Source organism: Musa acuminata, chromosome BXJ2-11 (assembly GCF_036884655.1).
Source record: "Musa acuminata AAA Group cultivar baxijiao chromosome BXJ2-11, Cavendish_Baxijiao_AAA, whole genome shotgun sequence".
In the NCBI taxonomy this organism is placed as follows: domain Eukaryota; kingdom Viridiplantae; phylum Streptophyta; class Magnoliopsida; order Zingiberales; family Musaceae; genus Musa; species Musa acuminata.
The window spans coordinates 4,394,307-4,417,072 of record NC_088348.1 but is presented as its reverse complement, the minus strand read 5'-3'; the positions used below and the strand labels follow the sequence as shown (position 1 = coordinate 4,417,072).

The 22,766-nt window shown below is 36.1% G+C and overlaps 1 protein-coding gene across 3 annotated transcripts in view; it reads left to right on the top strand.

The window, feature by feature from the left end:
- The first annotated feature begins 1,491 nt into the window (after nucleotides 1-1,491).
- The window catches only part of LOC135627797 (uncharacterized), a 28,806-nt gene continuing 7,531 nt past the window's right edge, over nucleotides 1,492-22,766 (top strand). Inside the window, exons 1-21 of one of the 3 annotated variants that reach the window (XM_065134112.1) lie at nucleotides 1,492-1,704; nucleotides 1,785-1,947; nucleotides 2,085-2,191; nucleotides 5,393-5,509; nucleotides 5,585-5,728; nucleotides 6,048-6,255; nucleotides 6,687-6,882; nucleotides 10,029-10,150; nucleotides 10,235-10,326; nucleotides 10,537-10,753; nucleotides 10,858-10,915; nucleotides 16,336-16,484; nucleotides 16,629-16,699; nucleotides 16,780-16,953; nucleotides 17,054-17,125; nucleotides 19,204-19,305; nucleotides 19,396-19,485; nucleotides 21,352-21,427; nucleotides 21,508-21,607; nucleotides 21,691-21,760; nucleotides 21,992-22,171. In XM_065134112.1, the coding sequence (XP_064990184.1) occupies nucleotides 1,600-1,704; nucleotides 1,785-1,947; nucleotides 2,085-2,191; nucleotides 5,393-5,509; nucleotides 5,585-5,728; nucleotides 6,048-6,255; nucleotides 6,687-6,882; nucleotides 10,029-10,150; nucleotides 10,235-10,326; nucleotides 10,537-10,753; nucleotides 10,858-10,915; nucleotides 16,336-16,484; nucleotides 16,629-16,699; nucleotides 16,780-16,953; nucleotides 17,054-17,125; nucleotides 19,204-19,305; nucleotides 19,396-19,485; nucleotides 21,352-21,427; nucleotides 21,508-21,607; nucleotides 21,691-21,760; nucleotides 21,992-22,171 (2,613 nt within the window). In that variant the 5' untranslated portion in view covers nucleotides 1,492-1,599. Of the gene's footprint in view, nucleotides 1,705-1,784; nucleotides 1,948-2,084; nucleotides 2,195-5,392; nucleotides 5,510-5,584; nucleotides 5,729-6,047; nucleotides 6,256-6,686; nucleotides 6,883-10,028; nucleotides 10,151-10,234; nucleotides 10,327-10,536; nucleotides 10,754-10,857; nucleotides 10,916-16,335; nucleotides 16,485-16,628; nucleotides 16,700-16,779; nucleotides 16,954-17,053; nucleotides 17,126-19,203; nucleotides 19,306-19,395; nucleotides 19,486-21,351; nucleotides 21,428-21,507; nucleotides 21,608-21,690; nucleotides 21,761-21,991; nucleotides 22,172-22,766 lie in introns of all 3 variants that reach the window. The other 2 variants (XM_065134113.1, XM_065134111.1) reach the window with 2 other exon arrangements.

Genomic DNA, 22,766 nt, shown 5'->3' with positions numbered 1-22,766 from the left:
TTCAATGAATGCGATTTCAAATCTTAATTTTTAGTAAGTATAAGATTTGATGCACTAAATCTTTGATCAGTGGAGTGAGTCTGTTTTATATGTATTATGATTGTTGGATTGGTTAAGTGGATGTATAAAACAACCTTTTCTTCGTTTGCGATCGACAAATGACCGGAAAAAGGACGCAATTGACCAAAACGGCAAAGTCAACGAGCAAACGTCGAGTGCAACCCGGTGAGGATTCCGGAACGCCAAGGCGGTAAGATGACCGAGGGAAGAAGCGCATGTGCCCCACGTTGGCGTCCATGTGCTGCACCCTCGTCACTCCCCACAATTATTACCGAGTCGAATCGCAACTCACCGGTTCGACTCGGCCCTGCCCGCGTCCAACCACCGCGAGTCTACCGGTCTTCAGCATCAACAGCACAGTATTCTTTTCGGAATACTTATAAGAATAAAAGAAATAAAAATAATTTATTATATTATTTACTTAATCATTCTCATTCACCATATTATCATATTTATTAATGTGTTTTATATTTTTATATAATATATGATTTTTATATAAATACATTAAACTTATATTATCCAATCAATAAACTTATTGGTTTGTTAATATAGGTTTTGGATTGATAATTAGTTGGATCCAAAAACAAATAAAAGTATAATTCATGGGCACCTTATTTCTTAGACTATTGGACCAATTTGGCCTATTTAGATTGAGATTAGAATCTGAGTGCTGGCCTGAGATGAGTTTTGTTTATTTAGGTATTATGGGTTGATGGTGTTTTGAGTAATTAGTCTAAAACACTCTTAATTGGCAGTGTGAGTTTTGTGGTGTTTTGGTAGCTTCATAAATGAAATGTGTATCTTTCAATATACAACAACAACAAAAAAAAAGAATCCTTTGAGAGTGAAAGTTTGTCTAAATTTTAATTTTTTTATTTAAAATATTTTTTGAATTTAATATAAATATTTAAAATATTTATATGATTGTGATGGACTTATAAAAAATTGAATAATTAAAATCTCATTACAAAATAATAAAATATGATATTGATCTTGATAGATTATTGTAATATATTGGGCTCCAATCCCATCTTTATCACACACACACACACACACACATATATATATATATATGTCTAATTTTTATTTTTATATGAAATCTTAAATATATATTTTTTATTCAGAATAATGTATTAAGGGTATAAGAGTTGAAGATATGAATATATATATATATATATATATAATTCTGTAGAAATTAATTAGTTAATAAATATTTTGTATTTCTATTTTTGTTGATTATAATAAAAAAAATAATATAATTTTTCATCAAATTGCGTCTAAATCACAACCTTCCCTACTACTATACTATTGAAAGCACAACCTTCCACCACTATTCCCTTCTCCCCATAACGTCTAATTTAACATTATTATTATTACAGTTATAGATCTTTTTCAGTATATCGTGCTTTATATGGTGGTCTCGTTTCGGTCGCTGGTCCTCTCTCTCTCTCTGCTTCTTTGTAGCTTCTCTCTCTTCCCGTGGAGTGAAAACCTTGGATCGGAGTAGGAGGGAGAGAGAGGGCGAACAAAGAGGCGGAGATGGTCGAGACGAGGCGGAGCTCAGCCGCTGCGGCTGCCGGGAAGCGCTGCCCCACCCCGCCGTCTCCGACATCGGTGGTTTCCCCTAGCGCAAAGCGCTCAAAGGTGCGATCTTTCATCCCCTTTTCGTTCCCCATCACCAGATTCTGATCTTTGCCGGTCGTTTTGTTCCTGGAATTTTTCAGGTGGAGGCAGGATCACCGGCGCCAAGGGAGAAGGAACCGGTTGATCTGGAGGAACCGTCGTTGGCTGCTCAAGATGATGGCGTTGTTGCCAAGTCGACCTCGCCTGATATTTCCCTGACGGTGGAGTTGGAGGTGGATGGCCCTATCGGGTTGTCCGGCCAAGGTATGGTGTCGGTCTGCCTTCTGCATGCAGTCCTTTGTCCCCCCTTTTGATTTCCTGGTTGATGTTTTTGGGGGAAAACAAGGCCTTTTCATTGGGCGTTCGGTTTTAATTGTCGACTCTGTTTGGGTATGTCGTAGGACATGTGGAGTGTTCACCGGAATTAGATCTGCCGACGAAATATAAGGGAGAAGAAGGGCCTCCAAGGACCGTTGCTTGGGGCAAGCTCGTATCCCAGTTCTCTGAGGTCGTTCGAATTGCTACTATTATTTTTCTGATTATTCTTATTATTGAAGTTCTTCTGCTGATTGTTTAGAGGTATCGAGTTAAAAGGTCTCAAAGTATTGGTCTTCGGCATGCGATTTCTGTGCGCGATTCAAAATCTTAGAGCGTCAGCTGCCCCAGGCAGCTTAATTTCTTTCTTGCATGTTAGGATTTGTTCGAACAAGACATTCATCTCTATCTTTTCACCTGAATTTCTGTCTATTCTTTGCATGATAACTATTGGTGGAATTTTGGTTGTTTCTTCGGTAACTGCTTTCTTTCTTGTTTACAATATCTGGTGGAATTTTTAGTAAGTATTCTCGTGTTCTAATCCTTTTTTCGTCTGAAAATGAGTGGAGTGAACCTTGTAAGAGAAAAGAAATTTTCCTGTTGAACCTTTTTTTTTTTTTTTTTTCATTTTTCCTGTATATTTTTCTCTTGGTATAAATGATTGGAGAATTACCTAGTTGCTTTGAAAGAACCAACCAACAGAGCAAAAAACCTTGCACTCCAAACCGAACCTCATTGGTCTTGGTACAGGAAGGCCTACTTTCTTAATTGCTAATAGAAGTAATAAGCAATCAGACCTTTTCTTGAAAGATGTAGCGTCCAGTCCTTATGAGGTGTCTTTTTCCTCTTTGAGAAAATGAAATGGATGCCTAGTGGAGAAAAAATGCTAGCACTGCAGAAAACAGTGAAATAACAAGAAAATCTTGTGAAAGCTGTCTTATCAAACTGTTTCTTTTGTAAACTAACCTCCAAAACACTGCAGATAAGTTATATGACTGGTACAGATAAACTTTTTTGCAAGAACTATAGATTTTTCCAAAGATAGAAGGCCTAGCATTAATTGCTAAGTGCTCCCCTCCATTTTCATATCTCAGAAGTTCCTCAAGTATCCTTGTACTATCATCTTCGTTGAACCAAAACTGACCTGTTTAGCACCAAAACATATCTAATTATTTTGGATTTTCATAGTCTAGCAGTTTGCAGAAAATGCAAAATGAAACTGTCACATGTGGTCTGAATCACTTGTAGTAGCAGGCTCATGGCCAGAATTTGAGTGACTTCCGAGCCTCTTTCCCATGTCAGTTTGATCCATATGGCTAGAAAGTCCACAAGGGTAACTTGCTACCTTGATACTGGCATGTTGCTTGATGGGGAATCAACTTTGGGGATTTAGTCGTTTAGCTGGTACCAAAAATTGAGTGTTACTAAGGATTTTGGTAGGAATCGACTATGAATCAAACAGAAACTATTATGTTATTTTATTTATGCTATTAATTGAAATTTAAAAAAGTCAATCGTTAGGTATTTGTTTGCACAGGATCTTCAAATTACTCACATTCATCATAGAAGCTCTTGAGCGATACCACAAATTTTTGTTTGAGTCGAACAAGTGTGCTCCACAATGTTCTCTCTTTTTTTTTTCTACTAGTGTATGTTAAGTGTTAACTTTTAAAAATTCAATTTTGTGATTGAAATTACTTAAAAGGTAGAAATTCTCTTTTTATTATTTAGTACTAAAGCTTTTTTCCCCTGCTGAACAAGCTGCTGTGCTTCCACATTAAGTTAGAATGTAGGCCCAAGCCTGCTTGCCCTGCAGATTCAACTTGATTCATCTCATTTTTCTTACTTCTCTCTCGTGGTTGTTTTGAGGGTTCCAACAACATATTGGCTAATTTTATGATAAATAACCTACTTTTTCATGACAGAAGCTCTACATCTCCTTCAAACTTGTAAAGCCATTTCTTGTTGCTGGTGGATTGACAGGAAAGAAGTGGAGGTGGGCTGAGATTTATATGTGGTGATCTGGGGATTCTTTAGATATTAGTTTTATTATTATTATTTTTTGTTTAACTACTGCTTTATGATTAATGGAGGGGGTAATTTGAGGTAGAGGTGTTCATGGGGTTTAGGAACCAGTCTTTGTTGTGTACTCTTGTAGTTTTTTCCTTTTTGGTGTCCCAGAAATTAAAATTTATCTATAAAATTAATATATTTATTTGGTTGGACTTTGATAATTGGGTTACTAGACCTGTTTATACTTGAACGCGAACTCTTATATCAAGATATATCATGCTGCCTGGCTGCCTGCAATGTTTGCTTTGGATCTTTCCCCTTCCTTTCTAATTGTGATTCATGGCTGATCATGCTTATTTATATGCTCTTCATGTGTATTCTCTGATCAAGTCTTTTATCAGTTATTGGTTTGGTAAACAAGTCCATGCTGTAAATCTACTGAAAATGGAATGTCGTCACCTGGTGTAGTATTCGTTGAAATTAATTATGGAGTATTTGTTGGTTGATCGAGATGTAACATAACATGTTATGAGCAATATTTCCTTTCTTATCCTCATTCATAATTTGCTAGTTTTGAGTTATTTGTTTATTATTCCAATAGGACCATATAAAAGGTGCCATACCGCTTGCTATGTTTTCCATGGATCTCTTCTCTTCCTTTCTAATGGTGATACATGGCTGGTCATGCATATTTATATGCTCTTAATGTTTTTCTTGATTGTTTTCTTTGATCAAGTTTTTTTCTAAATTATTGACTTAGTAATCAAATCCACACTGTAAATCTACTGGAATGGGAATGCCATGGGCTGGTCTAATATGCATTGAAATAAATCTAATATGGAATGTACATTGGTCGAGTGAAATTTGACATGACATTTTATTAATAAGATTTCCTTTTCTTATCCCCATTCAGAATTTGTTAGTGTTTGGTTATGTGTTTGTTATTGTGATTGAGCTGGTTGAGCTATAATGGTGTAATAGAACAACAACTACAATAACAAGGATCAGCTACATGGTTCTTTTGCCACTATTGAACTTATCTTTAATTAAATTAAGAGCATTTAAATCTTTATTTATATTTTATAGTAAATTCTAATTGTCTCACAACTATTAACTGTATAATATTAGCTGGAATCACCATTTTAAGTTTCCATAAATATCTTTTAAAAAATTGCTATCAAATAAGGAAACTTGAAAAAGAGAACCGGTTATAATGTTGTTTTTGGCATCTGATTTCTGAGGACCATCAAGATCTAGCATCATTTATCAGAAGGTTTCAATTTCTTTTACCTTTTTATTTGGTTTGTAGCATCTTATTGCTTTAGTCTTGTCTGATATTATATTCTAGTGTATTATAATATTTCTGATTTATTCTTTCCAGAATCCTTCCCGTTCAATCAGCAGTAACCTATTCACTGTCGGTCATAGCAAAAATTGTGATCTGCAATTGCGTGATCCATCTGTTGGCACAACCCTATGTGTACTAAGGCAAACTAAGGTACCATGGTCATTTTCTTTAGAAAAGTGTTTAATATCTAACTTCATTGTGTTTTTGTTTTGGAATCTGTGTCAGTGTGGTGGTGCATCTGTTGCTTTACTCGAAACTGTTGGGGCAAAAGGAGTCATACAAGTAAATGGAAAGACTGTTGACAAAAATTCCATTATTCTGATTGGAGGAGATGAAGTTGCTTTTAGTAGACCAGAAAAACATATTTATGTATCCTTTCCCAGTTTTCAGCTTTTGCTTCTTGCATTTGCTGTCTTTTTGAATGATCTTTGTGAAGCATACTTATTGAGAATTTCAAAAAGAATTATGAAGCTAAGCATAATTTAGTCTGTTATGGAGAAATTAAATGAAGTACACCTGGTGAGGCAAATCTAGTGAGATTTCAATTATTTTTATTTAATCTTACATGACTGCCTGGAAGTGGGCTCATTTCTTCTGGTAATTTGTAAGGATATAGTTAAATGATCAGTTCAATTTTTTCTTCCCTACTTGTTATTTTTTCTTCTCAAGTTCCTTAATATAACTTCAGATTTTTCAGCAACTACCCAAGGAGAAACTGAATACACCAACTTTACATAATTTTCATAGTTCCTTAGAGACGAAGATTGCTTCCAAAAAAGGACTTAAATTTGAGAAAAGACCTGGAGACCATTCAGCAGCTGCTGTAGTTTCAATGCTAGCATCTTTATCAACCTTAAAGAAGGACCTATCTGTTCATCCTTCATCTGCACCTAGTGGTGAGAATACTTTTACATGGTTCAAAGCAAGGTTTCAAATCTTGGTCCAAGACCAATTTTGTTACTCTGTTGGACGGTATGGTACTAGCGTACTGGGCGGCATACTGACCTGTACCACCCAGTCTCAACTGAAGATTTTTTTTATAAAAATGATACCGACCAGTATGGGTTGATACTGGTCTTTGCTTGGACTAGAAAGTACCTGTTGGTATGGTGCATATTGATGGTATCTGAAATCTTGGTACCCCATCCCGACTGGAATATGAAACCTTGGTTCAAGGAGATATTTCTCAGATATTTCTAGATGCAATTTTTTTTTCTGCTATTAGACCTTTCACCATAACAGTTTTCTTGAAAGCTTAAATATTGTAAATTTTTCATACAAAAGTTTGTTACTTTTACTAAAATTTGTTATTTCTTTACACACACAGAACCGATGACTGACTTGGAGCTAAATGCAAACACATGCAAGCTCTTCGAGGATCAAAGGGAGTCTGTCAAGGATTTTGAGTTGCTGGCAAGTTTGTCATCAACTAGATCCCAGGTCTTTAAAGATGGTCTGAAACGAGGGATGATTGATGCTAGTGATATTGAAGTTTCCTTTGATAATTTTTCCTACTACCTGAGGTATTATATGCTGTTTTATGAATAAGATTGGTTTTTGGCTTTTTGCAATATTAGAAGTAGAGTGCTGGAGAAGTCTGTATCCACCTGTAGTTCTTGTTGAGCAGCTGTTTAATGGTGACTTTTCGTAGGCTCATAGGTGGAATTCACAATGGCCCCATAAGAAAATGCTCTGTTGAGCAGCAGTTGAATTGAACCATGGCCAGTATATTAAGTGGAGGTTTTGTTGCACTAGAGCTGCTACCATAAATAGTGTTTTTTTCTGAATGTGCAAAGTTGCTGCACTGCATGCTGCTGATTGCTATTGCACAACATTGCAAATGAGGCATCCAACGAGCGTGTCTTCAATTGGAAAGCAAAAGGTCTTCTTTAGCTAACAACTAAAAAATCGAATGACTAAGTAAGCCAACTAAATTGCTATAATACAAAAGATAACATCCACACATCACTTATAAGGGGACAAGCATGCCTATACATAGGGTTACTAGTGCCCAAGAGTATTATCTAAAGCCTATAATTTATTTTCTCTTGAACATTCCTTAGTTACACGAGTTCCATGCAGAAAATCATTAAAAATAATATTGCAAATTGAGCCTCAGATGTACATCATTGGTATTCTTTTTTTATTTTGCTTTGATCAAGCCTTAAAATAGGGCCCTCAAAGGTAGGCTTCAGAGATACGCCCGATATGATTCGGTATAGACTGTATTTACCAGTTCTACATGTTATCGATACACGAACTTGGGAAAATGGGTTGTACACCCAAGACAGGGCTAGTACCAATTGATACAGGACTGGTATCGCTCTGTACCAGATAGTTTTTTTTTTCGTTTTTAGTTTATTTTTTTCATCCTTGTACGTATACAATGTATGGACACTCGATGCACTGGTGCAGACTGGTATGGTATCAGTTTGAGCCGTGATCAGTACATTATGGTACACAAAATGTGAGCCTTGGACTAAACAAATGTGTAAATACCTATTATACCCACATCATGACACTACCAGACCATTAGGAATTGATGCAAACAATATTTTTAGGTACATACCACAGGAGTAGTATTAACTGTGTCTAGTTTTAGCTTAAGCAGGCCAATGCAAACAAAATGAATATCTTCTGGACTTCTGATACATAATTCGTTGAATCTAATTCTAAAGCTGATTAGACTGCATAACATTGATGAAAGAGTGCAGTTGCTGCAAATTCATGTGGCTCAATAAAAAAGAAAAGAACATGGTCTAGTTTCAATACAAGCTTTAATCAGCTGGTTTAGGTTTGATGTGGTAGTACGGTGTAAATCATAGGGATTTTCTACTTCTTGTGCCTGTGGATGATCAAGGTTCTAGTTGTTGCTAGCTCCTCCTGGTTTAGCAAGCCGCTCACATGGTACATGTTGTAGGCATGGCATGGGGAGTCACTATGCTAACAGAATGCATAGGCGGAATGAAGGAAAAGAAGCAAGCACCAGATGAAATGGTGATCAGTGTGTTTCAAAGATATGCTTACCTTTTGAGTTCTGCTCCTACTGCACTAACTTTTTCTACTTCAGCTACCTCTGAGATCTAGACTCCCATCCCTCTTTTTTATCGTTGAAATTGAATGAAAATCAACAAATCCTAAATTTTGATGGACCACCTAATATGTGAAACCTCTTATAGTTGGATCCTTCTTGATCATGTGTACCATGGTTTAGTGGCCATTGATATAATAAGTATTATATGTCATAAGCCATTATTCGAGGAGGCTATCTTGCCTTTTTGGTGTCAACTTATATGTCTTCTTGGAGTTGTTTCTGGTTTACTTTTGGAGTTATGCAGTTCTAACAATCATCTTTTGAGCTCTCTTTGCAACTTTAACACTCTGGCTGATGTCATTCACCTAGAGTTGGTCTATCAATTGATTAACTGTTTATAGTGAAATAACTTCTTTTTTCACATTCTTATTTCGTTCTTTGCCATGATCAATTCACTATGACGTCACATCTCTGCTTTATTTATACATTTATGGGTTAAATGCTGGCTTGCTGTATGGTTAATCTACGTTGGCTCTGTTATTTTTGCTTGGATTTTATAATATGAGAGCCCTAGTTTGTTACTATGATGCTATCGTTGGCTTTATTTCTAAAATTTTCCTTTCATAATCAGGTTCAATTTTCTTGGCTGAAGTTTTGTAGTTCATATCTTTTCTTCTTATGGCTCAATCATGCATGATCGTGGGGGCAGTGGCATGCTAATGTTATATTATGTAGAAATGAAGAATTATCTTTGATTTTAGATGCTTTTAGTTGTGTCATGCACATTATGCATACACATTGAATGCCCTTTACATAGAGCCCAAGGATTCCCTTGCTGTTTGTCACTGAGTTGGTATGTCTTGTGCCAGAAATTATTGTCAGCTGGACATTGTTTGTGAAGGTTGTCCCTGACTATCTGACAAAAGCTGCAGGATCATGATCCTCTAGAAGTCTTAAGTCTTAACCACAAAAACTGTTACAATCTTTCTTATATAAGATCCAATGACATTAAATTAAAACTCAACTATTTAAGTGTTGCTAACTTGTTATCAAGTATCTTGCTATTCATCCTTTTTAACAGTGATTTGTCGATGCTTGTCACCTTATAATTTCTTTAGGATGTATGCATATATTGCTTTTGGTTTTATTTTAAGAGTGACCATTATGAGTTTCTACTGTACATAGAGATGTTTTATCTTAATTACATGTTTCTACATGCAGTTTCAAGCTATTTTTATTATGCACATAGCACATTAATTATCAAATGAGTTGAATAGTTATGTGCGTATATCTGATGACTGATATCTTTCCCATGTAATTGCATGAGCTTTAATCTTCTAGACATAAGTTCCTATTAAGAAATATGGAAACAAGTGCCTAATTGGTGCAACTGATATGATGGGTTTTGCTCTGTAATTTGGTGTTGTAGATCTTGCCATTTTTAACCCATATTCATTTTAGCCTTTTCTGTTATGCTTGGATGTCACATGTGAATTACTGCTGTTACTTGTGTGTATTCTATATCCATTTCTTATTCGTAGGAATTGGAGGATACCTTATGATGCTTTTATTTTGTAGTACGTGTAAACAAAAAATCTTCAAGTGGTTAATTCCTTGCTAAGTTCTTTTGTACAGTGAGAATACAAAGCAGCCTCTTGTTTCATGTGCCTTTGTTCACCTGAAATGCAAAGAGTTCTTGAAATACACGAGTGATATTTCATCTTTGAGCCAACGTGTACTACTATCTGGTCCACCAGGTCTGCAACTTTGTTCACTTATAAAAAAAATTGTGCATTTTGCTTTCTGGTTAAGATCTGTTTATTCTGCCGATGTTTGTACAGGATCTGAAATATATCAGGAAACTTTAGTAAAGGCACTTGCTAAAGAGTTTGATGCTAGAGTGCTCATAATAGATTGTCTCACACTACTGGGTGTAAGTTTCTCTCTTCGATTTACCATTTGTAATTTTTTTAAATTTGTGTATGGATTATACTTTCACGAGTTCATCGGTAATATTCTTTTTTCTTGCCTTTATACAAGGCTTTCTAAGATGCCTGAGTTTGCCTACACTTGAGAGTGGATGATAAGACAAAAAATTCTAATGGAATACTTGATGTCTTGATGTTTCCATAATTTATTTCAGGGACCATCTTCGAAGGATTCTGAGTCCTTTAAAGAAGTAATAAATTTGGATAAACCAACTGATAAGCAACATGGTGCATTGTCTGCTTGTTTCCAGCATAGGAGGCCAACTTCTACTGTCAAGGCTGATATTGTGGAGTCATCTGTTCTTGATACGGAACCTTTACCAAAGCAGGAGACTTCAACTGCCTCACTAAAATCCTGCCCTTTTAAAAAAGGCAATTTTCTTACTTTACTGTTAAAAAATGTTGCAATTTTTCATGATTGATCATTTTTCTCAATTCTCACAATTGTGTCCCATAATGAACAAATGCTTATCTAGGTGATAGAGTGAAGTATGTGGGTCCATCACAACCAACTGAGGTTCCTCTGATTCCAAGGTATGTCCATACTTGTCCTCATTGATTTTTATAGGTTTTTGATACAACTTTGTCTATCCTGCTGGAGATATTATTTTGTTTTATTGTCGATCTTCAAATTTTAACCTGAAGCTGCAGAAGTGCAACTTTTTTACATGCAGATAAAATGAAAATTGTTCATCAGTTACATTCGAAGAAAATGAAGATAATACACAATAACAAGTTTTGAATATTTAAATGATGGAGTAGAGTTATTCTATGATAAAAGCAGTGTACCTAAAGCAAGGTTTTAACTTTTCAATACCATCAATGCCAGTTTCAACCTCTCTTACTGTTATCTACGTACCACCTGTACGACCCGATATCACTACAAAATATTGAAGTGGTATGTGGAGCAATCTTGAGCTCTATCGTACCAAGGGTGCTTGGTCAGACCAGTGAATATCGGTCAACTTGTCTGGATCAAACAAAACTAGCTGTGTGGTTAAAGTTTCTTGTGCAGTTGTCATTCTTCCCATATCAAGTGCAAGCTCTATTTAGGCTTGCAGACCTGCAAAAAATTGATAGGAGTGTCAAATTGCTGGGTCTTAAATGCCTGAGTATCTATGAATGTCAGTAGTACCTGTATAAAGTTTTATATTTGTTGTTGTATATATATTTGAAGTCTTGTTACCATGTCCATCTGTTTTATATTTGAAGTCTTATTAGCACTCTGAGCTGCAGTATCTACAACCAAGCCAATACAGAGTCATTATATTAAAAGTGGGTACTGCAATATTGAGCACATGCCAACTTATTATTATGGTACTGAGATATTGAGTGTCATACCAACCTATATGGCCCAGTATCACAGAAAAATAATAAAGAAGTGGTATACTGAACAGTCTTGAGCTGTATGGTACATTAATGGTTCTTGGTCAGACCAGTGAATATTTGTGAACTTGTCTGGACTAAGCAAAACTAGCTAACAATAAACACTTCTTTGGTAGTTGTCATTCTTTCCTGATCAAGTGCATGCTCTATTTAGGATTTTTGGTTTGTGAGCAGGGACAAGTTGTAGGCCTACACAAAAATGATAGAAGTGTCTAATTGCTGGTTGTTAAATGCCTGAGTAACTAAAAATTGTCGATAGTACCTGCATAAATAATACCTGTATAAAGTTTTATATTTGTTGCTCTAGATTTATTTTAAATCATCATCTCCATCTGTTTTATGCATAGCACTCTGAACTGCAGTATCTACTACCAATACAGAGTCAATACATTTGAAAAGTGAGTACCGATAAAAAAGTTATTAATGTAGACTTTGAAGCATCTTTTTTCACATCAAGCTAAGTTCTATCAACCAGTTTTATCCTTTTGTACAAAGAACCAATCATTACATCCTCTATATTATAAAAAATTAAACACGTCCATTGAAGCTATTGGCCCCTTACAATTCAAGAGATTGCTTTGGAAGATCTATGATGGTTCAACCTTTGCATTGACTTTTTAGATTGGTTTCTAGTTTCTATCGACTTGTAGTCTTTAAATGCTTCGCCACCCAGTGATTGAAAAAGGCGCATGGGCGAGGCGAGGCGAGGCCCGAGCGCCTCGCTAATCTCCCAGGCGGCGCGCTTCAAACAGGCGTCGCCTGGGCGCTTTGGGCGAGCGCCTGGGTAAACCAAGGCGACCGAACCAGGATTTTAGGTCTGGTTCGGTCCTGGTTCGGTTGGTTAGTTGGTTCAATAGAACCAACTAAACCGATATAACCCTTACCCAACCCGATTGAACCAACTATAAACCGATATAACCCTTACCCAACCCTAACCCGCTGCCGTTGCCACTCCCAATCCCGATCCCGATCCTGATCTCACTGCTCGCCGCTGTCGCTGCTCGCAAACGCTGCCTCTGTCGCCGCTCGCGCCTCCCGCTGCTCGTCGCTCCTGTCGTTGCTCGTCGCTGTCGCTGCTCGCAAACGCTGCCTCTGTCACCGCTCGCGCCTCCCGCTGCTCGCCGCTCCTGCTCCCGCTGCCACTGCTCGCAAACGCTGTCGCCACTCGCGCCTCCCGCTGCTTGTCGCTCCCGCTCCCTTTCTCGCTGCCGCTGCTGCTGCCGCTACCGTTGCTCGCCGCTCGCCGCTGCTGCTGCCGCTATCGTTGCTCGCCGCTCGCTGCTGTCGCTGCTCGCCGCTGCTTCCTCGTTTCTCAGTCAGCATGCTCTGTATACAGTATATTGTTAATATTAAATTTATTTGAAATGATTAATTTTCATTACTGTTAATATATTTTCTTAATTTAATAGCATATTTTTATTTGAAAATTTAAATAATTATATTTATTAATTATATTATATATTTTTATATTTTAGCGCCTCGCTTCGCTCGGGCGAGCGCCTGGGCAAGTGCCTAGCGCCTCGGGCGTTTTTGGACCTTGACGCCTTTTGGCGCCTAGCGCTTTTAAAATCACTATCGCCACCATTTGCCAAGTTGAATCCTTTTTTCCTTTGTCTTTCTGCCTTCCTCTTCTTTTATCCTCTCATTTTCTATCCTTTCACACATGTCAGTATGCATTGCAAGGATTGAAATTTTGTACTGTACCGGAGTTTTGAGCTTTGCTCAGTACAGTATGGTACGAGCATACCGAACAATATGCTTAAAAAATATTAAAATTAATTTTAATATTAAATAATATATATATATATATATATATATATATATATATATATATATATATATATAATCATAGAAATATAAAATAGCTAACGATGGTGTGCTTAAAATGATATTAAATAAATTATATTTAAGCAATATTAAATATATAGAAAATATATAACTTAGCAGCGCCCAAACCCTAAGCGAATAGCTGCAACGTCGAGGAATGGCAGCGGGCGCCTCTGCGAAGGAGCAAAAGAAGAATAATCTTCTTCGGTATCGAGGGAACGATGGCAACAGGCGTTGAAGAGCTGCGGCGTCGAGGGAGCGATGGCAACAGGCTCCATAGCAAAGAAGAAGATGACGAAGAAGAAGGAGGAGGAGGAGGAGGCGGCGTTGGGTACTATTTCTCGAAGCTTCTCCCTCTTTCTCCCTCTTTTTCGAACACCTCTTTTTCCTCGCCTTGCCTCGCCGCAGTCGGGGTGATACCGCCCGATAGCAGGCGGTCCGCATGCCTGTCAACTGGCGGACCTGTATGTATTGCCCGGTACGGGCGGTACCATTTGGTGTTGCAAATCTTATTGTATTGTGCCTGATTGTGCCAAGTATATTCTGTCCGATGGCTGGTTTATATGAGGATTTTTGCTATAGTTGGTCCTTGATATCTAAGGTTTTGTTTCTGTCTATGGTTTTAGGTGGATTGTGTAATTTAAATAAGAATGAAGATATCATGTAGAGCACATGCTTATTTTGTTATGCTAGTGTTATATGCTAGAGGAATGGAGGGTGAAGGGAACCTTAGCTACTTTGTAATTCGGAGAAAGGGAGAGAGACGGAGAGAGAGTTGGAGGGTAAAGGGATTGAGAGAAAAGCAATGGAGGGAGAAAAGAGGACTTGCAGAAGGAGATCTCCTCCTTGTAGGCCTAGAAAACAGCCCATAGGAGTCACAGACATCACTCCCATGAGCCACAAGTTATTTTATTTTGTTTTACAAATTTTATGATCTGTATGTGCATTCTTATCATTATTTTTCTTCTTCAGTTATACTTCTACATCACTTGAATCCTATTGCTCTCACCTTCATATGATCTTGTATCTGTAGTACAACAGTTTGAAATTGTACCAACCAGTTTTGGTATGAGAGTGGGTACATAAGACACAATCCTATTTGTTGCTTCTTGGTTTCTATTGAATTTTGTGCAAAAACATATCTGTTCCTAATTGGCATGCTCAAAATATAGAGGTACATAAGACTATAAGAGTGCAATAAAGAGTTGCATCTTGTTGGAATAGTTCAAGCCACACTAGAATGGCACAACATGGTGGTACGAAGAGAGAAAACAGGAAAAGCTCAAGATACTAACCTTGATGAGGTGCTGCTTTATAATAGTGCCTTCTCATCTCTAGTCTTCCCCCAGAGTAGTAGCGTCTTTTCCTTTCTGGTTGGCAGCTCAATGAGTCATGAGGTGATATGAGAATGGTGAGCCACACTTTTCCTCTGTGAATCGTATCCAAAATGGTCGAGAAGAAGTGAAGAACTTTGGCCAGTTTAGTCATTCCTTGTCCGGATTTAAGATTATGACCAGTTCATCCATTTGAAAGCTGGTTCAGGTATGCCTTCAGTATTTGGTTCAACTAAAAGCCTTTACTGTTTGGTCCAATTAAAAGCAGGTTCAGGCCTTTGTACAGTGGCTCACAAAACATCCCTGTTCTGCAAATTGTTTCCTCCTTGCTATGGGACATTCTAGTCATAACAGCACCTTTTGCTAAAATTAAAATCCATAGATGATAATTATTGCAATGATAAAATATTCAAGCAACTAGATTGGTTCCCACGATAGATCATCTACAATAGAATCAAAGTGTGAACTTGAAGGATGCAGCAAAAGGTGAAGATCTACAAGTAGCTTTTAAAATGATTGAGGGTTAGCAAATTCACTTGAAACGAGAATATGTCAAAATTGTGTCGGAATTGGTAGCCAGAGAGTCATTGTAACGATTCTGCTCGTTGAGGAGGTTATCAAGAAAAGACAACAGACCCACTTTTAAGATGTGTTTTTGGTACACTCTAATCATTGCAATGATCCATCAAGTTGCTTCAACTGGGATTTTTATAAAGTTGCCTTGAGTATTTTTCGCTCAGGCATTTTTGAATACATCCAGAAGAACCCCGGAAGGCTGCTCTTAGTTTTACTTGAATATTTATATATTGATTGAAAATTTGAAACTGTCTTATCTTGACTCATAGAGGGACCTTCTGTATCATACTAGAGGAACAAGATAAACTGCTGTCTGAGTCTGGACATTTTACCTATTTGAATAAATCCTCTGCAAGTCAAGTTTTGACTTTTTCATTGTAAATTAATTCTAGGAAAACTGTATTTTCCCTGCTGTGCTGCTGATTTCTTTTCCCTCTTTATGCATAGCCTTCTTTTTGGGGCTTTAACAGCATGTTTGTATAGTCATATCTGTCCCATGTGGCTATCGCTGCGTCAGTTTGTTACAGCAGCACTCATTTATTCCCCACAGTAAGCAATTTATATTTCCATGTATTGATTTCCTCCAAAAATTAGGCAGGATTACAAAATTTTTATCCCCTTGTCTCTTTTCAAGGATGAGATTTTGAGTTGAGGCAAGTTCTAGGTACAGCTGAAGATTTTTATATGTGTTATTGGGTTTTTTGATTTTGAGAAGCAATTTTTTTGTGATTTTAACAAACATTGTTATCCAATTATACTTTCTAAGTTAACTATGAATGCTTTTGATATTGCCTTTTCATGTCACCCAGTTCTTTTCTTGCTTATATACAGAGGTCCAAATTATGGCTATCGTGGAAAAGTACTCCTTGCTTTTGAAGAAAATAAATCTGCGAAGGTTGGAGTTAGATTTGATAAGCATATTGCTGAGGGCAATGACCTTGGTGGTCTTTGTGAAGAACACCATGGTTTCTTTTGTGCTGGTAGATCTCTCATCTATATCGTCTTTGATTCTTCTGATCAAGCTATTAGATACTTTTCTAAAGTTTACTTTTATGATGATGAAAATAAATTCGCATATAAAAGCCACAAATCTTACTGCCTTCTCTCATTTTTTTCTTGTTCAGCGGACTCTCTTCGCCCAGATACTTCTACGCGAGAAGATACAGGAAGACCTGCACTAAATGAGTTATTTGAGGTAGTTCCTATTCTTCTTTAGTTTATTTGGTATATTGTTTCCTGTTCTTGTACTGAATGCAAACTTCCTTTTTAATCCAGTTTGTATCTGAGGAATGTCAACATGGTCCTCTAATAGTGTTTTTTAAAGACATTGAGAAATCTGTGGCTGGAGGTACCGATTCATACCTCACGATGAAGAGTAAGATTGATTCCCTGCCAGCAGGCATTCTTGTTATCTGCTCCAATACTCAGTTGGACAGCCGCAAAGAGAAGGTACTTTTTGTTTTTCTCGTTTACAGTGAAACTGGTTTATTAGCTTCTTTGGCTTACTGTAGGAAATATTAACAGTAGTATATAATTATATATGTTGCAGTCACACCCTGGTGGTCTTCTTTTTACAAAATTTGGAGGCAACCAAACTGCACTGCTTGATTTTGCTTTGCCGGTATGGAGTGATATTTCCTGAGAAAAAATTGACATATATTATTATTTGGCATATTTATGATACCTATTCTATTTTGTGCATTCTAAGCATTATTTTTAAAGCATTGGTTACATAAAGTTGGGATTATCATTAAAATGGACATTGTCTGGATCTATCTCATAATTCAAGTAGCAAGGTATAGGAAAACAATGCTTTATAAAGTTATAAAAATTGGTGGCTTGGGAGGAATTAGTATGTTGTTAGAACAATGCCATGGGCACTATCCATTTGCTATTTGAAACTCGTCGAAAAGTTGACTTATAGGTCAAACCTCATTTTTGTAACTCAATGTTACTATTACAATGAGAAAACAAACTTTGTCACAATGACTATGATGTTAAATCTGTTTAAGTCCTGGCACAAATATCACACAACGAGTTGACACTTTGCGTAAGCTCATCTATTATTAGAGTGCGAGTTCTCAATGTAATCATTATTTCTAATAACTAACAAAATATTCTCTCCATATTTCACATAAAGTAAAACAATTCAGCTAAATAGTTAATAAACAATTAAACATAACAATCAACTGATGATCTCCACCTCTAAATATAAGAGCTTCTTCATAGTTTTAGTTCTAAAAGTTGTGAAGTACCTGGAAAAAAAAAGGCTTGGGATTTTCAGCTCTGTAGGGGTTGTTTCGTCATAAACCATGGAAACCATCAAATCCTACTATATACCTTAATTAGCTTACAAGATGAACAATGATATTATGCTAAAAAGTAACATTGATTAGAATGTGATCATAATGAATATGATTTAAAGACGATCATGCATTATAAAAGATGTCATATAAAAGAGTCGGGGGCCTATCTGCACATCAGAAGCATTGGATTGCTCGTGATGGAACAATCTTTTTTACAAATGCGAGGTGTTATTCCATATCATAGTCTAACCATCATTGGAATTGAGTGGTAGCTCCACCTGTCATAATAGAGAAAACATGTCTCTTTTCCAAGCATGGAGAACTGCCCATTGCCATGCCTAATGATCCGCTTGTATCTTTTAAGAATTGCCTATCAATGCTGGCTATTCTATTCATTAATACGGTGACAAATTGTCCATAGGCATGTGCATCAGTTTGTCTTAGAGACATCATTCATCAACATCACTTTGCATGCTTGTGCAGAAAACTTGTATATCAAAAAAATATGATGTCAATGGTACATGAAAATATGATGTCAATGAATATATTATGAAAGAGATAGTTGTCACTATGAATATGAATTAAATAGGTAACAACATGCAGGAGTTTTATCACATCACCAGCTTGGGAAAACTCTTTACTTCATAAGGAATTTAAAGACAACGAGATCATTCATATTGGATTCAATATCAAAAAGTTATGATCAGTCCAATCCCTGGAAATTACAATTAAGTCCTCAAATATTACAAATCATTTCTCAAATGTTACATATCAGTCCTCTGACAGATCTGGTTGCTTATAATCTTTTACTTTTTTAAGTGTATTTTGTTTCTTGTTCTTCCACTCTTTATCTTGTTCCTCTTTCCTTTCCTTCTCTCAAGTTCTCATTTTTTCCTATTTTCATCTCCTTTTTCTCAGTCTCTCACTTTCCTTCTTCCCTCTTGGTGTGCCTACGAATTTTTTTCTCCTCGCTCTCTTATCTCTCCTGCTTTCTTTTTCTTTTAATTTTCTCTTCTATTCTTTTATTTTCTCTTTAAATCTGCCCTCTTGCTACCTAATGCAGCAATTCTGCAGGCTGTAATGCCTGTGCCTGTGGCTAGATAGCTTATTTCTGTTCAATTCTTTAGTCCAACTAAAGGCTCCTTTTCCACTATTCACAGATAGAATTTATGAATTCGTACATGAAAGCTCAATTTAAGCAAACGTCTTATAATGCTGAACCTTCTGTCTCATGGTTTGCTGATAATAGCTTTAGATTAGCTATTGGAGTTAAACTTACTAGTAAATTATGCTTTTCCATTACATCTTGACAAAATATGAAGTCTTTTCTTTTCATCTTTCAGATTTCCCATTTGCTTTTTAGTATCAAATTCAGTTTCTGGTGGAAGTGCAGGATTGCTTCAGTAGGTTGCACGAGAGAAGCAAAGAAAGTTCCAAAACAATGAAGCAGCTTGCAAAACTTTTCCCAAATAAGATTATTATCCAGCCACCTCAGGTATGTTGTTTTGAAAAGATATTGAATGCTAATTTTTAAGGGTGATTCTTTTTTTTTATTAGAGAGATCAATCATATGCAAGAATTTCAGGATGAAGGGCAAGTTGCAGAATGGAAAAGGAAGTTTGATGGTGATGTTGAAACGCTTAAAGCTAAATCCAATGCTCTAAACATTCGTTCTGTAAGTTCATGATTTTTTGGCATGATCAATCAGAGTTTCTGCAGAACATTTTTGTTCTTATGATTATCTTCTTTTGCTGTAAGTCTTGATATATCTAAGTTATCCTATTTGCGTACTCTAAAAGTTGTTGGCATATCCAACATCTGTGTAATGTGAGAAGATCCGGTATTCCTGTAACTGTTTCTTTCCCCCACTTCTTGCTGGAGGGTAGACTGAAGGCTGAGCCTGTGAGTTCCCTTCTGCTTATTCTCCACGTTCTTTCTACTTATCCTTTATCTCTTTTCTTCCTTTTCCTTGCATTTGTTTCCACTTGAAAAGGAGATGGTTTTGAGACCTCAAGGGCCTAAACCTTTTTTTTCTTTTCAAAATTTTGCTCTGGCCATAGAACGTGTTGGGCTAGCCTGACAAACAAATTCCGTAGCTAATTTGGTTTGATTCAATTTATATACCTTAGCAGGAGGCATTGGACTGCACTCAGTAGCATTTAACTCCACGGTCTAACCATAGAGACATTGCATATTGAAACCTTAAATATGGATTGGTACATCTTGCTACTTTTTCCTTAATTCATTTTGTTGAAAGGGGGCTAAATGTAATGGACATAAATGCCCTCCATTTTACCTATCTATCTTCAATTAAGTAAACTTCTGTTTCTTTCTGCATTATCATAATCTTCTCCCAAATGCCTAATCTCCTTTCGTTATATTCATCTCCATCTTTATTTACAATATAATCTAAAGTTAAGCCTCCATCTGCTGGTCCATTTCTATATCCAACTCTATGCCTTGACTCCAATATTAGCTATCATTGCAAATATAGGAAGTATTGTATGGGAGAGTCTCCAAGAGGACATATACAACACTTCTATGGCAACTCATTCATTAGATTTGGCATTCTAGAATGCATATAGAGTTACTTTTATTATCTTTGAAAATTAAATATTTTAAATTGGTAGTTCTCATTTGATCTTGGCATATGTACTTAACAAAATTTTACACATCCATCAGTTATGAATGCTGTAAATAGGTTGTGCATTGATGCATTTGCATAAACATCAGTACTTATTTTAGCATTTGCATGAACATTTGTCAGAATGTATGTGTAAAATTGATGTGAACATAAGTTCTTTTTGTATATACCAAGGGCTAAATGTTCATATGAATGCATTTGCATGAACATTTGTCAGAATAATAGGAAATTGATAACACTATTAGTTCTTATTTTAGCACTTGGTATATACAAAAGAACTTATTTATATGGTTAAATTTGATTTTTGTAGAGTGCAAATATGTAATTTGATTTTTTTCATTAGTGTTTATATGAAAAATCTAAAATGTATTTTTAGAGAGAGTCAAAAGATTTACATATTTGTCATAGAGGGTAAACACCTTGACCTGCTGGGGTAAGACCAAATACATTTGACCTTGAGCCCTCGGTGGTAACCTCATACACCAAGTTGCCCTGATGCATTTTATTTTACTTCCGTCTATCATATGTTATTCTTAGCCTTTCATAAAAAAAAGGGTTCTTGATTGTTTATGTAAGAATTAAAGAATTGGGCCTTAGTTTTATGTGTTTTGGGTGTTTTGGTTGTCAGGGTTTGGGGGTGAGGTTTTTAAGATCACAAGTATGATATGTTACATCAAAATTCAAAAGTCAAGAATTTTGTTTTCTAAGCACCTTATCTTTTATATACTTTTGATTTGGACTTCAAAATTCTGAACTAACCTTACTTTGTTGTGAAACTGTGCACTCACATTTCTTCTATATGTTTCCTTTATGTTAGTATATGCTTTGTTTGCTCTGTGGGATTTGTATCAATAATTGTATTTTATATGTTTTCTTGATATTTCTACAATGTTTCAGTTCCTAAATCGCATTGGATTTGAGTGCAACAATCTTGAAAATATATGCATAAAGGATCAAACACTTTCAAGTGAAAGTGAGTGATATCTTTTATTACAGGTTCCTCCATCAATTTTCATTTCCTTCAGATCATGTTTAATCTGATAACCATTCCAGGTGTTGATAAAGTAATTGGTTTTGCTCTTAGTCACCACCTTAAGAACAACACATCTGAAGCATCTGGAGAAAAAACTAAACTCATTCTTTCAAGTGAAAGGTTATCTTTTTGTTGTTGTTGAATTGTTGATAATTTCCACTAGTTATCTATGATCCATTATAACAATTGTTGGTACCCTTCAGCATCACACATGGTCTGCATATGCTGCAAAACTTCCAAAGTGATTCCAAGAGTACAAAAAAATCACTGAAGGTGAGATGGGTTGCTACCCTCTTTTCTGATTTGTACTAAGATATTGTTTGTTTGTTTACCTTCTGCTCATACAATTTTGTTGAGCTAAATACCTATTTGTTAATTTGTGCTCGAAAATTGTCTTCTTATATGATTTTTTTGGTCAGCACTTAATTCAAAACATTCTTTTCAAAGAAGATGAAAGGATTTTGTCTTGTCCTCTTTAAGTTCCCCCCTTCCCTTTTTTTTCAGGATGTGGCTACTGAGAATGAATTTGAGAAACGGCTTATATCTGACGTCATTCCTCCTGATGATATTGGAGTCACATTTGATGATATAGGAGCCTTAGAAAATGTTAAGGACACATTAAAAGAGTTGGTGATGCTTCCATTGCAAAGGCCAGAATTGTTCTGTAAAGGACAATTGACAAAGGTATATCAAATTTTCTTTCAAGTAATTTTAGAAATCTCAATTTTCAGATGCAGTTTATTTGTTTGTTCTGTAAGGCACACGTGCTTTTAGCTTGGTTTCATATATGTTATGCTTCCCTTGGAATCTTGCTTAAACTTTTTCTGATCTAGACTGCTAGTAAAGCTTATATCCTGACTGTCAATTGATAATCTCGTTGATTCTTAACTCATTTCTGGATAATCACAGAGTCTAGTTATTTAATAGAAATCATGTTTCAAATTTTATAACTTACTACTTCCGTAGCAAGCAAACTATGCTTTAGCCTGTGCCAGCATATGCTCAGGTTCTGCATGCAACTGCTGCAAGCTGCAATGAAAAGCAGCATGCATTGTGCAAAAGATATGAACCATTTTGAAATTTCTACATTCATGTCATGAGATAGAGTGCTGCTATATGCATATATCAAGGGGGCATCGATATTTAGTATTTTATCTTTTAGAAATTCAAATAATTCTCACGAAAAAATTGTGTAATCTCTAGCATTTGAGCATGAGTATTGGTTTGTTTTGTTAATAATTTTGATGTTTTCTCTTTTAATAATTATCCAAAGCTCTTT